The sequence below is a fragment of the Centruroides sculpturatus genome, unplaced genomic scaffold (genome assembly GCF_000671375.1).
Source record: "Centruroides sculpturatus isolate CEXI.00-Female unplaced genomic scaffold, Cexi_2.0 scaffold182, whole genome shotgun sequence".
In the NCBI taxonomy this organism is placed as follows: domain Eukaryota; kingdom Metazoa; phylum Arthropoda; class Arachnida; order Scorpiones; family Buthidae; genus Centruroides; species Centruroides sculpturatus.
Genome location: NW_019384651.1, coordinates 464,804 through 481,067, shown reverse-complemented (window position 1 = coordinate 481,067; position 16,264 = coordinate 464,804). Strand labels below are relative to the sequence as shown.

The following is a 16,264-nucleotide window of genomic DNA, read 5'->3' as shown; positions in this document are numbered from 1 at the left end:
CTCCCCGTGTCCTCGAAGCTTATAAGTATTTACTAACGATTCCTCCAACTTCCATCAAACCTAAACGCGTTTTCTCAGCAGCTACATATATGTGCAACAAATTGAGAAGCAGACTTGGTGATGAGACACAGGATGCGTTGTTATTTCTCAGATCATATTTTCGCAATTCAAATTAGAATGTTCCTATTAGATTAGTTTACTTTATATTTAAGAAAAATGTGACTGATTAATATTATTTTTAAATACTTTTTGCTAAGAAACTTACTTTACTACCTACTTACTAGGTTGCTATATGAAAGTAGTCTATTTAGTCAATGTTAAGAGAGATTTTTGTTAATTTTCTTAATAAAAAATAAGATTTTCTTATTTTTTATTAACCCTCAATACCGAAATAATCCCGGGATCCTGGGATTGACTAAGTATAATCCCGAAATCTCGGGATTAGAAATAAGGACCGGGATCGAATTCCCTAGTCGGAGGAAAGTAGTTTGGCTGCTCATCCACTATTGGTCCAGACTCTATCAATCTTGTCGCGAAACGACGTTATAGGAGGTACGTTATATGAAAGTTGCTACAATTTTTTCGCTACGTTATAGGAATTGTCGTTATAGGAACGTACGTTATAGGGGGGTCGACTGTATTTTTATTTTCTTCAGCTGATTTTGCCACCCCTAGCAATCTGCCTCCCTAGGCAGCTCCCACTTTGCCCACTCCTGTATTGGCCCCTGTTCATTAGATACAATATTAAGTATATAAATTAATATTTCATATTTTAAAAATATTTTTCTTACTAAAATGTTAATTTTATAGATATATTAAGTGTGATCAAAAAGTCATTGTGCATAATTTTTTATTTGTTCAATTAGAGAAAATACTATTTTACATAAGGATCCAAAAGACTGGATCTTCCTCTAAGACCTTGTGCAGTAATGTCTATGTATATATCTGAGAACCCGAGATCCATATGTTCAAAAATGGAAGGCTCATTGCAGTCATCAGCTGCATATGAATAGCGTTGCATCGTTTGACTTTTCTGGGCAAAAGAATGGAATGACTTTTGAATTCATAGTGAAATTCATAGTGTATGGTGAACAATGCTAGCAAAAAGAAGTGTTCAGTGGTGGCATAAAGAATTTCAAAACTGAAAAATCAATATTGCAGATGAAGATTGGTCTGGACATCTGCATATATCTTTCACTGACGTAAACATTGTCCTAGTAAAAGAAAAGATGCAAGAAAATTAAAAATAAAAATAACACACTAACCTTAAGTTTCTCATAGCAGAAAGATGAAAAAATTAACACAAATGTGAAAAAATTAAAATAAACAAATACTTTCTGTCTACTTATAGGTTGTTGAAATTTCTAAGAAGACATTACTAAGAGGCTGTTGTCTACATGCTTCAGGTTGTTGAAATTCCTTATATTGGAAAATGGAATGCTCTGAAGAACCTTATATAAATTCAAATTTTGACCAATGGGTGTTTCAAATTGTATCTGAAGTAATAAGTTCTTTATAATAATGTGTTGAATAAGGCCTTCCATGTGTGGGAAATTTATTTTTTTTCTTTAAAGTTGATGAACATTCCCTGCTTTTCTGCTTTAAAGATTTCTAGCACCTCTAATGTCTTCAAATGTTCTGTTTTGTCTGTTCTTATTATCTCTCTTGCTTGTTGTAAGTTGTCTTGAATATTGTTTTTACTAGCATATATTGAAAGGACAGTGGATTGCCTTTTATTTTCTATGACCAATTTGTGTTCCATTATACAGTGGTACCTCAGGTTACGAACGCCCCAGCATACGAAATTTTCAGGATACGACATGAAATTCGAACATATTTTTGCTCCACGATACGAACAAAAACTCACGATACGACGTTACATTAGTTCACATTTTTCATTTGTTTTTCTTACTACAGTTATTTTTTTTAATGTATCACTTGGCTTTAATTTGAGTATGAACGAATGGAACGAATGAAAGCGTTGGAACGAATTATTTGGTTTTACATGTAATTGTATGGGAAAAGATGATCCACCTTACGACATTTTCATGATACGATCTCAGTTTCGGAACGGATTAATTTCGTATCCTGAGGTACCACTGTATATTTTTTAATTGATCTCTTAGTAAAATCAATGTATACTAGATCCTTTTTGGAACCTTTCATCTCTAAGATCTCAGTGGCTCTTTGGTAGTCAGTGGTGTCTTATGTTGTGAAGAAGCTTCAAAATGTGCAGGCTCCTTTTGGACATTATTTTTGCTCCTATATAAGATCCAACTTCCTTGTGTATATATTTTGCAAGTACCTTTCATAAGGGATAATTTTACATTGATAGATAGATTAGTTTAATGTGCTGTACATGTGAGCATTGCTATGTGCACCTTCCATATCTGTTGTTCTTGCCTAATGCTTGCAGGCTAATTTGTAAATTAAGTTTCTGGGGTAACCATGTATTGTAGCCATTGTAGGCTACAATACAATACATCCATTGTAATAAAATAGAAGATACTAAGACAGAACTAGAGCATATAGCAGACCTATGTGCTCTAATTCTGTTTTAGTATCTTCTGTTTTATTACAATGGGTGTAAGCCCTTCTAATGAGGGCTTAGAGGCAGCAGTTATTATATCCAAATGGGTCGTTAGAATCAGCTGGTATGTGTAATGGAATGAATAATTATTTATTGTGACATCATCACAATGCTGGGCTGCAATTTTTAATCATATTTTTAATTTATTTAACTCAAAATATATGTTCTCCACCTCAAATTGTACTGTAGTGGCTTGCCCCTGTATATCATACTTTTCCTTTAACCATAGAATCATGCCAGTCATCTATCTAAAATCTTTCAGGGAAGAATAATTTTTGAATTGAAATAACATGACTTCGGGTTTTCATCAGAAGTTCTTATATAGTTAATCAGAGCCTCCTGCCGCTAAGGTTTCCATGTCTAATCTTGTCTTTCATCTATCCAGCTCTGTTCTAAAGATTAAGGAAAGATGGATGGATGGACGACAGTGGGAATTTATAGGTCTACAATTTGTCAAATTAGAGCCCAACAAAATTTGTCTTATAGTACAGGCATGCCTTGATTAATGAAGAGGATGTGTTCCACAAAATGACTTTTTAAGTGAAATTTCATTTTCAGAGGTAAAAATACTATGGCCTTAATAGAGATATGTTCTTACATAAAGAAAATGAAAGACTTTTTTTGAAAAAGAAAAGCTTTATTAAATGAAAAGTCAATATCACATTCCAAACAAATATAAAATCACATTTTAAAATAGGAATCTAAAGTTGATTGTTTATGCATTTTTTCTCTTTCATTTAACAATTGCCTGTACAGATTTATTTCAATTAACACTGATTGCTTAACAATTACACTTCTTCCTAAACCATGATCATTATCAAATTTCATTCAAACACCTTTTTAAATCTTTGATTGCTAACACTTTTTCAGTAGGGACTTCTTTAATTTTGTCTTCTTTTTTTGGCTTCATTGTTAACAAGTTTTTCTAAATCTTTCACTGACTTGTGAGAAACCATTATCTTTTCCATTTAATGCAAAAATCTTCCATTGTCTTACATCTTCTTTGTCCATATTTTCAAAACCTATTGATTGAACCATTTGGTTAACTTCATTTTTAATCTGTTGAATGTTATTTTCTTCTTTTACTACAACTTATTCATTTTTCGTACTCAGTACACCACACTGAAACACAACTTACAAAGTGTAAGCAATTACTAAATTCAGTGGCGTAGCATGGGTGTCAGCTGCCCGGGGCAAAGGAAAATTTCGCCACCCCCTTATTTAGGTATTTCAATTAAAAAAACTAAAATTCAGTTTTGTCACAGAATAAGTAATGAAAAATTCCGTGCTAGTGTTGCCACCTTTTTAAAATCGCTGACCCGGACGGCAGGTGAGGTTTGTTCAAACAGAAGTTCCTGACGCATGCATATATCATTTTGCAATACGAAGGATAATGTGCAGTGCATGCCGGTTCAGTTAGTGATTAAGGAAAATTGGGTAGGAGTAACGTAAGAGTAACCTAGATGACTTAGCTGTATTGGACATTGGAGGTCTATATGAATACAAATGATTCATACAAGCAAAAAAAAAAAAAAGAAGGTCAACAACAGGTTGTGCACAAAATCCCTGGACTGTCCGGATGATAGCACTTTTCATGCTCATTTCAATTGCTCCGAATCGTAGGTGCGACGAAAATATGTGATGAAAAGGTTCAAGTTTTTACAAAATATTATTATTATTTCTTGTGAAATTTTTCTGCCCCCTAAAAAGTGCTGCCCCATTACTACACTACTGACTAAATTACTCCAATGATGTGCAAAACTGTTAAGCACCAAGGACTTTAAACTACAAGGATGGCCAGATCCCGTATATTTGTTAGCATGACCTTGGATCTATGTGACGTCACAGCAAGTCTTCTACTTCAACATCACAGACCTTTCAAATAACAAAATACGATAAAATATTAAATCATTTCTTAATTAATTATTAAATTACTACTAAATGTAAACTACTGNCCTGCTCTAGGTAAACAAAGAGGTCAGGACACGTGTGACGTCACTAACTTGCCATTCCTGGCTAACATTGTAGAATAGGGATCTGGCTATCCTTGTAGTATATTGTCCTTGGTTAAGCACACTTAAAACTTGGAGTATGTGATAAGCAGTGTTGCCACCTTTTCAAAATTGCTGACCTGGACATTTTAAAATTAGGATGTTATACTTAGAAAATAAATAAATATATTTTTTTATTAGAAGGTAAAAATGTTCATGACATTAAAGTAATACAATAATCATATGTGACATATCCAAAAATAATTAACAACAGTCCGATGTCTATATTAATTGCAAAAATAATACATAAAAGTAAGAATAATAAATAATAACACATATTGACATTAATAATATTAAGTTACAAAAGAAACATTGTATCTGATACAATATATAATATAAATATGAGGCAAGTGCAATGTCATTTTACAGCCAAGAACTGAACAATGAACATGCCAGTTTTAAACCAATTAGGGACTTGTGTTGGAACAAACCTAATGTGTCAGAGATATTTGCAAGTTAGAATTTTAAAAGTACATTTTCTGTCACACTTAGCCTAGGGATAAGATGGGAATAAGTTTGGGTGGGGGTGTGAAGTTAAAGTCTGGATCATGGATTTAAAAATTGGCTTGTCTGGGTGAAAACTGGCCTGATGGCAACACTAGTGACAAGTCACCATCATTAGGCAATCAGATGATTTCTGTGTTGACCATGAAATTTTAATATTTTTATGTTAAATGGGGAAATTGCAGACTTCATTATATTGAGACTTTATTACTAGAGGAAACATTAACTGAAGTATGCCTGTTAACATTTCAATGACAAAGGCTTCATATTGAAGCCTTTGTCATTGAAATAAATTGAAATATTTAAAAAGTGGATGTTGATGTTGTTCATTTGGTCTAATTGTAAAGCAGGCTGTATGGGTTGTTGTTCAAAGACTGTGGGAATTCATGTATGTTAGGTTTAGTTTTCCAAACTACAGCATACAAATATCATCAATATATCTTTTATATATGTAGATGTGCTGGAGGAATTTTGATAAAACTTTGGCTTCCAAGAGTTGAATCACCATTTTGCATAGGCTATAGATAAAGGGCCATCCATGGGACCACCTCTTTTTTGTAGGTAGATGTTGTCTTTTAGAATAAACTGGATGTGTAACACATCATTTGAGAATTTATTGATGGTATGCTGGATTTGTAACCTTCTGTATGAGCCAGTCACAGAGACTATAGAAAGCTCCAATCTAATGAATGGATATAATGATTTGTATTTGAATTTTATGATACAGGAAAGTTGCTTATCATTGGGTCTCAAATCTATCAGATAAGAAAAATAAGATTACATAGAAACTTTTTTATTGCACTTACAATGATACCAGGAATTGCAAGTGCAATAAAACTTATTTATCTTACTTGATCAAAGTAAGATAAATAAATCTAAACTGATCCACATATAAAAAAATTATATATTAATAAGTTGTAAATTTGAAAATTCTCTAAAATAATTTTTTGAAATATATTTTGTGAATAATATGGCAATATTACTAGAATTATTTGCTGTCAGTTTATGTAAAAAATTATCATCTTTTAAACATTAAGGTGCATGCTTTTCTAAAAAAAAATACAATAGACTATTGATTTAATGAATCTTGATTTAACAAACAAAAATATTTTTAACATAAAGGAAAAATTTATAATCTTTTTTCATTTATGGACAGAACATACTAAAAGATGACTCAATGAGCATAGATTACTCATTGACATTATATTTTATTCATACTTATACATTATAATAATATTTTAATACATCCTGTTCAGTTTGTTTTTAATATATGTTTTTAAAACACATTCAATTTAATAGACTTTAGGCAATAGTGGACATCTCTTCCCCCAATTAGTCCATTAAATCAAAGACTTACTGTATTAAAAAAAATACAATGTAACAAGAATTTAAAAATGTCAAAGTTCATATGTAAATTTTAAAATTCTTCTCAATATTTTAAAATAATATAAAAAGTTAAAAAAAATAAATTTATTCTGTGTACATATTTTACTTATAATTGTATATGAAATGAAGTACAATAGACTTTAATAACTTTATATTCAAAAATAGCATATCATTATAATTAAATTTGATTATGAAATTTCAAGAAAAATGTATTTAAAAACTGAATATGATAATAATAATCAGAAACATATTTCAATTTTTTTTAATGTTAAAATATACATCTTATATTATAATATATATAAACCTCTACAGTATTAATTTAATATTGATTCATGGTTTAATTAATAATAATAATAATAATAATAATATTTAGAAGTTTTTTAATAAAAATTAATTAATTTAGTTATGTTGCATAAAAACATAATTGTCATATAATGTCTCATTTAGCATTGAAAGCATTGATAAATTAGTATTTGTTAATTAATATATATTTCTATCTGTTTATGCAATTTCTAATTAATAATACTTAATTTAATATTTTAATCTGTCAGATGACAAAATGTTGAATTTAAATATTGATTACTGGTATTCAATTTGCAAATTAATAAGCTGAATATTATATTGTAGGGAATGAGAAACTTTATACTAAGTTAAAAGATTATATTTTAAAAAAGTAAAGGTTTAAAATCTTAAAAACTTCTTAAAATAATGAGAAAATATCCTTCTCTGTCTTTACTGATTTATGGAGATTTAAAACCAAATATTCTTGGATTTTACATAGACTACAACTTTCTTCTAAAAGGAACCAGCTTTATTAGTTTATTATTTATTAATAAACTAATAAAGCTGGTTCCTTTTAGAAGAAAGTTGTAATTTATTCAAAACTTTCAAATTTCAAATAGATGTAAAAAGTTCTTTAATAAATGGTTTTCATATTTTAAAAGAGACATTGTCTGAAACTATGTAATCTAATGAGAAGAGAATATAATAATAACTTTATTAATTGATATAGCAATAGATTTTACAAGGGAGAAGAGAATTTGTAAAAAGCAATATTTTTCAACTTATAGATTATAATTCACAGAAAATTATAAAAATAAAATTATGGATTTAAAGGAAAATTTTTTGAAACAGGATGTTAATATTTTATAAATATTCTAAATACATATATATTTTACTTTATTCTTCTTAAAAAATTCCTGTTTCAAAACTAAAATCCATTTTTTTTAAATATAGTTTAACACTATATTTTAAAAAATGATTTAAATAACATTTTATTTAGAAGAAAATTTATTTATAATTTATTGTTGAAAAATTTTATATATAGCCACATTGTAAAAAGATTGAGACCTTCTATGAAATGAAATCAGTTACATACATAAAATGGAAATACATTTCTGCCATTATTAAAACCATGATTTTAAATAAATAAAAAAGGGCATAAATAGACATAAATTTGGATAAAAAGCAATAAGTGTATTTAAGTAAATAAGATAATTTAAATTTACAAAGGAAAGAAAGCTTATTTTTTTTATTTTTTAGTATATATTATGTTACTAAAATTAATCAATAACAAGTAAGATAAGAACGGCATACACAGTCATATCACAAGCTGTTCCTTTTTGTTACTTTGATACCTTATGCAGTTAACAGGAATCAAAGTGTATGAGTATATTAAGGATTTCATCAAATAAATTGTCATTTTCATCTTTCATTAGAGTAATAATCTTAAAATCAATTAAGATATTAAATACTTTGGAAATAGATGATAACATTAATATTATTGTTGCTTCACTCAAAATCAAATTAAATAATTATATAATTTCTTCTGTATTAAAAATTAAATGTTTCCTTCTTAGATCAGCAAAAAATGGACCAGTGTTGTTAATTGAAATAATATCTTCAAAACAGCAATCTGTATAATCTTACATTATGTGTAATTTTTTATTATTATATTATAGCATAAAACAGTTGTTCTCATCCTGTATTCCTAAAATTTTATAGAACCTCTCTGAGGACTCTAGTGTGCTGAAAACTTCTCATAGTGGTACCCTATAATTTCAAACAATAATTTTAAAATGCTAATTGTTTTTCTGCTTTTTAATATTATTTGTATATTTTTTCTTATTGAAAAAGTATATGGCTTTAACGTTTTAATTTATACAAATAAGAATCATCTTTGATATGACACTGGCTCATTGGTGTGCCATGAAAAATTTTGTGCTCCACTTGCTCAAAAAAGTTGAGAATAACTGGCATAGAATAATAATAGAATATGATTATAAATTCTCCTTTTTTTTTAATGTGTTCTATTAAAATGAACTGTCTAAAGTCTGAATACTAATAAGTTATGTATGAACTATTTAAACTTGAAAATGGAAATGATGAGCGAGTTAACTTGTAGAAACATTGATTTAAAAAATATACTGTAGATCATATTTCTGTAAAGAAAAACATGTTTCTATTATATATTAGTATCAAAATTTTAGACCAATGTATAAAATATATTTAAAATCTAATTTTGTTTTAATGAAAAATTTCAGAAAAAGAGCCAAAGGAAAAGAAACAGAAAGAAAACACAACAGACTTTACAATGATTGCTTCACCATCTATATTACCCAATTCATTATCTGTCCTTACAGTTCATTTACCAGATCATAAAGCATTTCCTAGTCCTCCTAGAAGTCCTTCTCAAATGGAGGGGAGCTGGTATGTTACACCACCACCCTGTTTTACAGCAGGTGGACCAATTCAAGTTGAAATGTCTCCTTTAGAAAACCTTTTAATAGAACATCCAAGTATGAGTGTTTACACATCCACTCCACCAACCTCTCTTAGTAGCAATGCTTTGGTAAAAGAATTAAATTGTGAATTATTTTCTTCAAAATCCCAAGATAAAATAGAACTAGAAGAAAAACCTAAAGAAAGTATATCTGTACATATTATTGTTGAGAAAAAAGAAAAAATTAATCAGACTACTAACAGAAAAATACATCATCAGACAGCAGCATTTTCTATTGTTCATACAGGTAAAATAAGTTTATATATATATATATATATACATATTTGTGTGTATGCATGTATGCATCTCTCTCTTTGTGTTTGTTGTGTGTGAATTTTATGAATTTTAATTTATATATCTTAAAAATATCTAAATACCTACTTTATTTAACAGATTTAATAGAGCAAATTGCAAACTTAAAATATGGACAGAAAGCAAGACATTATATAGAACAGAAATCCCTTCATCAGTCTAAGTTGGATCGGCAGAATCGTACAAATCATTATCATCATAGTAATAAGAATCTCCGTAGAAAAGATCACTGGCGTCATCACTCAGGGGCAAACAATAATCGAAAATGCTAATGCCAATCCAGTTTATCTTCCCCAACATAAAAAATTAATATCTAAAAAAAAACATATGATAAAATAATATTTGAATAAACTGATAAATTTTGGAAAAAATCCTTATTCCATCAGTCTAATCAAAGATTATTTTTTCTACCCCATCTTTTTACCGTCCTTGTAATTACTCCATCTTTGGAAAAAAATCTATATTAAAAATCCATCGTTTACTCTATAGATTACTAATTTAACCATGTTATAATCTTTAAATAAAATTTAAAAAAAAATTATATATATATATTATAAATATAAAGCAGCNTTAAATTATATTAATGGTTGTAGATAAGCTGTATATGCTCTTTAATTTTAGATGTAAATTACAATTAAAAAATCATTACAATTTGTATATATTATTAGCTAAATATATCTTCTGTAAATTTTGACAATTCACTGCCATAATGCAATAGATTTTTAACAGGCATTTTTACAAGAAAAATTTGGGAGTGCATCATCAGCACCATGTGATAAGCTAAATATTGATAGTAAACATTATAGTCAAAATACATTCTCTGAATTGTTAATGAATGATAAATGAAAAAATAATAATTATGCAATTATTCTAATTATTATTTTTGAGAATATATGTATATCATTAATGATTATTTCAACTTATATATAGTTATATTTAATGCTATTTTAATTTTTAAAAATTGCAGGAATATTTATTTTTTGAAAATGTTATTCATCTTGTCATGAAATATAAGCAATATTTTAAGAGTCATATATAAAAATTACAGAATTAACCTGTCTATTATACTTTAATTGAATATATATATATATATATACATACAGTACATATAAATCTATATACATGTACATCAGTTTAATTAGAAAATATTTTAGGTGAAGGCAAATTTTATATATAAGATTATTTTAATAATACGTAAACATATTTGCCTATATATGTACTACTATAGATTAAAAAATACATTTGTTTTTAATATATTATTAAGCTTTATATTCAAGATTAATTTTTGGGAATAAAAATATATTTTAAAAAAATTATAAAATTATATCAAATATTATACAAAAAAAAATTTAAATAATTAAAAATAAAAACTTAGTAACAAAATTTTGAACACAAGTGCACATTTTGTGATGAATGAAATTATGGAACAGATAAAATAATTTAAATAAATTAAAACAAAAATAGAATGATGTGATTCACTTATAAATTGGCCATCAAAAACTGACTGTTGTCATGGATTCTGTTGTTGGTTTAATTACTAATTTAAAAATTTTTGTCTTAAACAACCTGAAATTGCCATTTTTTGGGACCTGTAATATGTTAAATAATTACATTAAAATTAGACTAGAAACCAAGAGTAAGTTACTTATTGAATAGAGTCAATAGCAGTTCTTAAATTATGTTATTAATACTTTACAATAAATATAAAAGCTATTCAAAACTAAAACAAAATATACATTTTTTGTAATATCTTTCTAAACAAGAATAACAATTAATGCTTTAAAAGTCTATCTATTTTATTAATTAACAATAATATAATATTAATGGATACTTTTTACATTATTTTATAATTCTTTATAATAATTATTTAGCAATTTTTATTATAATCCTGTGTCTTCTTATCCATTAATGAATCAGATCATATTGTTGATAGTTAGATCTCAAATGATTCACTGCCATATCCAAGTATAACATAATGAGTACTAAACTAAAATATGATTGAAAATATAAAATTAAATCCAAATATTACAAAAATAGTATAAGATTGATTTTTTTGCTAATAATTAATTTATTTATATTGCAAATAATATGCAATATGCATTCGATAATTTAACCTACCCTTGGTTTGAGATGGTCAACTTAAATATGAGTCGTCGTCATAAGTTTTAGAAACCCTCAATTCCTCTCATACTGTAAATACATGCATATTTGCTTTCAATAAATCATTTAAAATTTTTAATATATTATCATTCAAATTTTAAAAAAGTATACCTCAAATTAATGTGATTTTTAACTAGCCAAAATTATGTATGTCAGAAATATTTATTTGATTGTCCATTTAAATAATTTATTATAATTAAAATTGTAAATAATGCGTCTGAAAATGACTTATTCCAAACATAGCACAATAAACCTATATGGTGTATGTGATCGTGATTGACGTAGAAACTTATATAATGAGTAATCCTTCAGTCCGGTCTCATATAATAATGCATTTTTGTTGAAAACTGAAAATGTATAGTTCAATACACCAGTGATAAAATTTTAAAATACTTGTTATGTCATATATCAGTGCTAAATTTGGAGTAGGATTTTTAATAAAATGTTTAACTTACTATTTTAAATTTATGGAAAATTAAAGGACAAGTCAAATTTATTTGAAGCCTACTTCATAACGAGTCTATAAAATTCATTACTGAAATTTTCTAAATCTTAACCAGTTAAATAAATTGTGATCATTACAAATTTAATTATATTATTCTGTTACCTTTACTAAATTAACCCAGAATTTGCATTTTTATGCAAATCATAAATAAGATTAGATTTTAAATTTACCCAATTTAAATAAAAAATATATTGAAATTATTAAGCAATTGAAAACTTCTTTTGTTTTCCAAAATTCAAACCATACCTACTATAAGTATAATAAAACTTTAAGCCAATGATGATGATTATTGATGATTTTAAAAAATATGTTGATTACCAAATTTGACATAAAGTGCTTCAAACAATTTTGACTCATCCTTATTTTATGCTTATGTAATAAAATTGTAAAATTATTTATGAAGCTCAATTATTATTTTTTTAGATAAAATTGGTCTCGTTAAAATTTGATGATTGATTGACTAAATAATTGTTTTTTTATTGTTAATTTATTCATTTTAATGTACATAATTAGCAAAGAATTTTGCTCTAAATACATTGCAGCTTATGCAATGTTATGATGGATTTAATATTAAATCTTATTTAATTTTACTATTGTATATCATTCATTTGTATAAATGAATATTGTTTAATAATAATAAGTAAAATAGAATGATCAGATTTTTATAAAAAGTGTTAAACAAATGTACTGTACAAAGTTCATAAATAATAATAAATGTGAAACTGTTATTTTATTTAAATATATTAAAATATAGAGTTGCCTATTAAGAAATTCTGTAACATATTATTAATTTAAAGTTGTCCAAGTAACTATGAAAATCTAATGATATATAAAACTAAACCATAAAGCCCAATATAAATCTGGCAGTATCATTAGCCATTAATAACCCAATGGAAACCCAGCTCGATTAATGAAATTCTATTAAATTAATTAACTATGACTTTCTTTAATCATGATTAAATACTAATTCTGATTTAACAAAATCTTGAGTATAGATACTCAAAAATTTAATGATTGTGTATATTTAAAAATCTAATTTTTAAATGCATAAATCTATAAATCTCCTTGAATGACATTATATCTAAAAATTATAATAAAACTATGCAAAAAGAATTGAACTAAAATAATTATTATTTCTATTGATTCTTAATTATTGATCATGATCCTTAACCTTATTGATTTTCAGAATTTTTCTGACATTCTGGCAATTTTAGGTAATGATATTTTATGTAAATTACTTTTTTACAAAAATTATAGCAGCGTTTGCCATTAAGCTGTATATATATTATTGAATAAATGTAGATACATATCTACATATTCAAAAGATAATTTTAATTTGATAAAAATAACTGTGATTATGACAATACTTTTGATCAAAATCTGATCATCCTATTTTACACACTGTAAACAGATACATAGACTAAGTGCCTCAAAGCTTTTGCAACAAACAGATGAAAATCTTTTTTTCTTCTTTTGAATCTGATAATACAAATAAATCTATTGGATAATGCCTGTTTTCATCAGATTACACAAAAAATATATATTATATTTATTTTGTATATCAAAGATGATGTGTCAGTTCCTTTTCACTGTCAAACAGCGCTAGTAAATTTCGTACAAAACTGGATTCAAAAGTGAAATATTTGAAATGTATTGTAATTAACGAATGAATGTTTGAATGTATCAAAATATTGCTAAATTTCAACAAATTAAAGTGGATTTGTGGCATTAAATAGTGTAGTCAATTCAAGTTGGAATGAATGTGTATTATATTGTACTATGTTACCAAATTATTGTTATGATGTCATCACCATTACACTTATGGGCATAATTTTGTTGGTATTATATGTATCTATGATTACTGGTGTCAGCTGTAATAAATAGTTTAGATGCAATCTGTTTTAAATTTGTTCTCTCTTCATTTCTTTTATATACATTCAATACTTCTAAAATTATAAATTACATTTATTCTTGTATACAAATAATAAACTAAGAATTGTATCTATTCATCAAAATAAAAAAAAAGTAATAATTGATTATCATAATAATTCCTTAAACAATCATCTAATTGATTGATAGATCATTGATGATCAATCAATCAATAAGACCATCTCAGCAGTTTATTTTTTTTATCAAAAAATCTCAATGGTAATTAATGTTACATTAAAATAATATCACACAATATAAAGTTAAAAATTTATATTCCATATAAGTGAAATAGTAAAAAAATATAACAAATGTATGAATCAAAATTAGTGTTTTATAACTTAAATAATAATTAAAAAAATGAGAAAAAAAATATTTACCTAAATATAAATTAATTTGAAGAGTCATATTTTAGCAACAGTTCATTTAGAAAGTATCATTTAATTGCTTTATATAAAATATTGTAACTTACAATATAGAACATATGCTGTTAAATAATTAACCACCTTTCTAAATTTTATATACATGGTATTACTAGTATAAAAACTGTCATCTGTGTGTATATGTGAATTCCTTATAACTCCTGCAATTTTTGTCCAATCCAGAAGAAATTTTGGTTATATTCATTTATGTTCTTACAGAAAGTATAGGCTACTTATTTTGCAGAAATATTAGCTATAGAATAAACATTTTATTGATTTCAAATCGGTGATCACACTTTCATTGCTGTGACATTTATGCTTGACAAAGAAATTTCCCTTAAGTTTGCATTTTAAATATTTTGGCAAATGGCATATTTTAAACTTCCTTCATTAAATTTAAACTTTAAAAACGATAGCTGCATTGTGTCACTTCTATAATAAATTTTAAAAATCTTTCCATAGTGACCACATGTTGTTTTATGATTGATTCAGAAAAAACAATCTAAGGAGTCCATTATTTAGAAAGTGTTATTGCTCATCTAATGTAATGTACAGTACATAAAATTCATCTTTATTTGGTCAATGTGAATTAAAAAGGTCTTGCTATTTTGTCAAAAAAAATGCCTAGGGAAAAATGTAAGAGTAAAATTGGTCAGGTAAATTCTAGATCTAAAAGAATAAGAACAACTGAGACTCCCGAAGGCCATGAAATCCAACTTGAGCAACATCAAGTGAGAATGACTTTGTCAAAGGCTGTTGAAACAGCATCATAATGTCAAGCTCAACTTGAAGCTCTTCTCAATTCTTCAATCTCTACTTTCTCATTAAAAAATATTCCATCATGTTTCACAGGAGAATTTCTAGTATATGTTAAAAGTGAAAGAAATTGGACCTTACGCCGATCAATAGATAAGCAAGAAACGAGAAAATTATCATCCAGTCCTAGAAATTCGAGAGGCTCTGCTTTTTATCACAGAAAAAAATTACTTTCAGTTCAACGGGAAAGCATATCTGCAGAAACAAGGGGTCCCTATGGGCTCACCACTTTATGCTATATTGGCGGAGTTGTTCATGAAGCATGTTGAGCAAAGGGTTTTCAGCTTCCCCCTCACAATAGCATACCCACTATTATATCTTAGATACGTGGACAATATTATCATGGCTTGGCAAAACACGGAAGAGGATTTCCATGTCCTCAAAAGTTATCGTACGGAGGTTTATTCTACCATCAAGTTTACCTGAGAAAAGGAAAAGAAGGGAGAAATTGCATTTTTAGATCTAAAGATCACCAAGTTCCAGGGTACTATATTGTTCTCCATGTTTCATAAGTTCAACAGCATACCTCCTTTAATCCCTGCCACTGCATACCAGCCGCAGCATTACATCAACACGGCTACTGCCCCTCTAATTAGAAGGGCGTTTCTGTTGTCCTCCAATCAAGCTGCTGTCAATATCGAGCTTAAAGCTATTCACTCAGCAGTAAGTGCAGCGGGCATGCTAGCTCTAAGTATATGTACATTCCAAGAAAGGTTAAAAGATCTCTTTTTCCTGCCACGACTTTACAGGTCTCAAAAAAATATACGATAGTCCATCCTGCCATTCTGTGGCCATATTACTGTCCGCATT

General features: G+C 27.3%; 1 protein-coding gene across 1 annotated transcript in view; it reads left to right on the top strand.

The window, feature by feature from the left end:
* LOC111626301 (tumor protein p53-inducible nuclear protein 1-like) overlaps window positions 1-9,949 on the top strand; it is a 28,598-nt gene extending 18,649 nt beyond the window's left edge. Inside the window, exons 3-4 of the mRNA XM_023369624.1 lie at window positions 9,075-9,560; window positions 9,707-9,949. Coding sequence (XP_023225392.1) covers window positions 9,075-9,560; window positions 9,707-9,897 — 677 coding nt within the window. The 3' untranslated portion in view covers window positions 9,898-9,949. The remainder of the gene's footprint in view (window positions 1-9,074; window positions 9,561-9,706) is intronic.
* The last annotated feature ends 6,315 nt before the right edge of the window (window positions 9,950-16,264 follow it).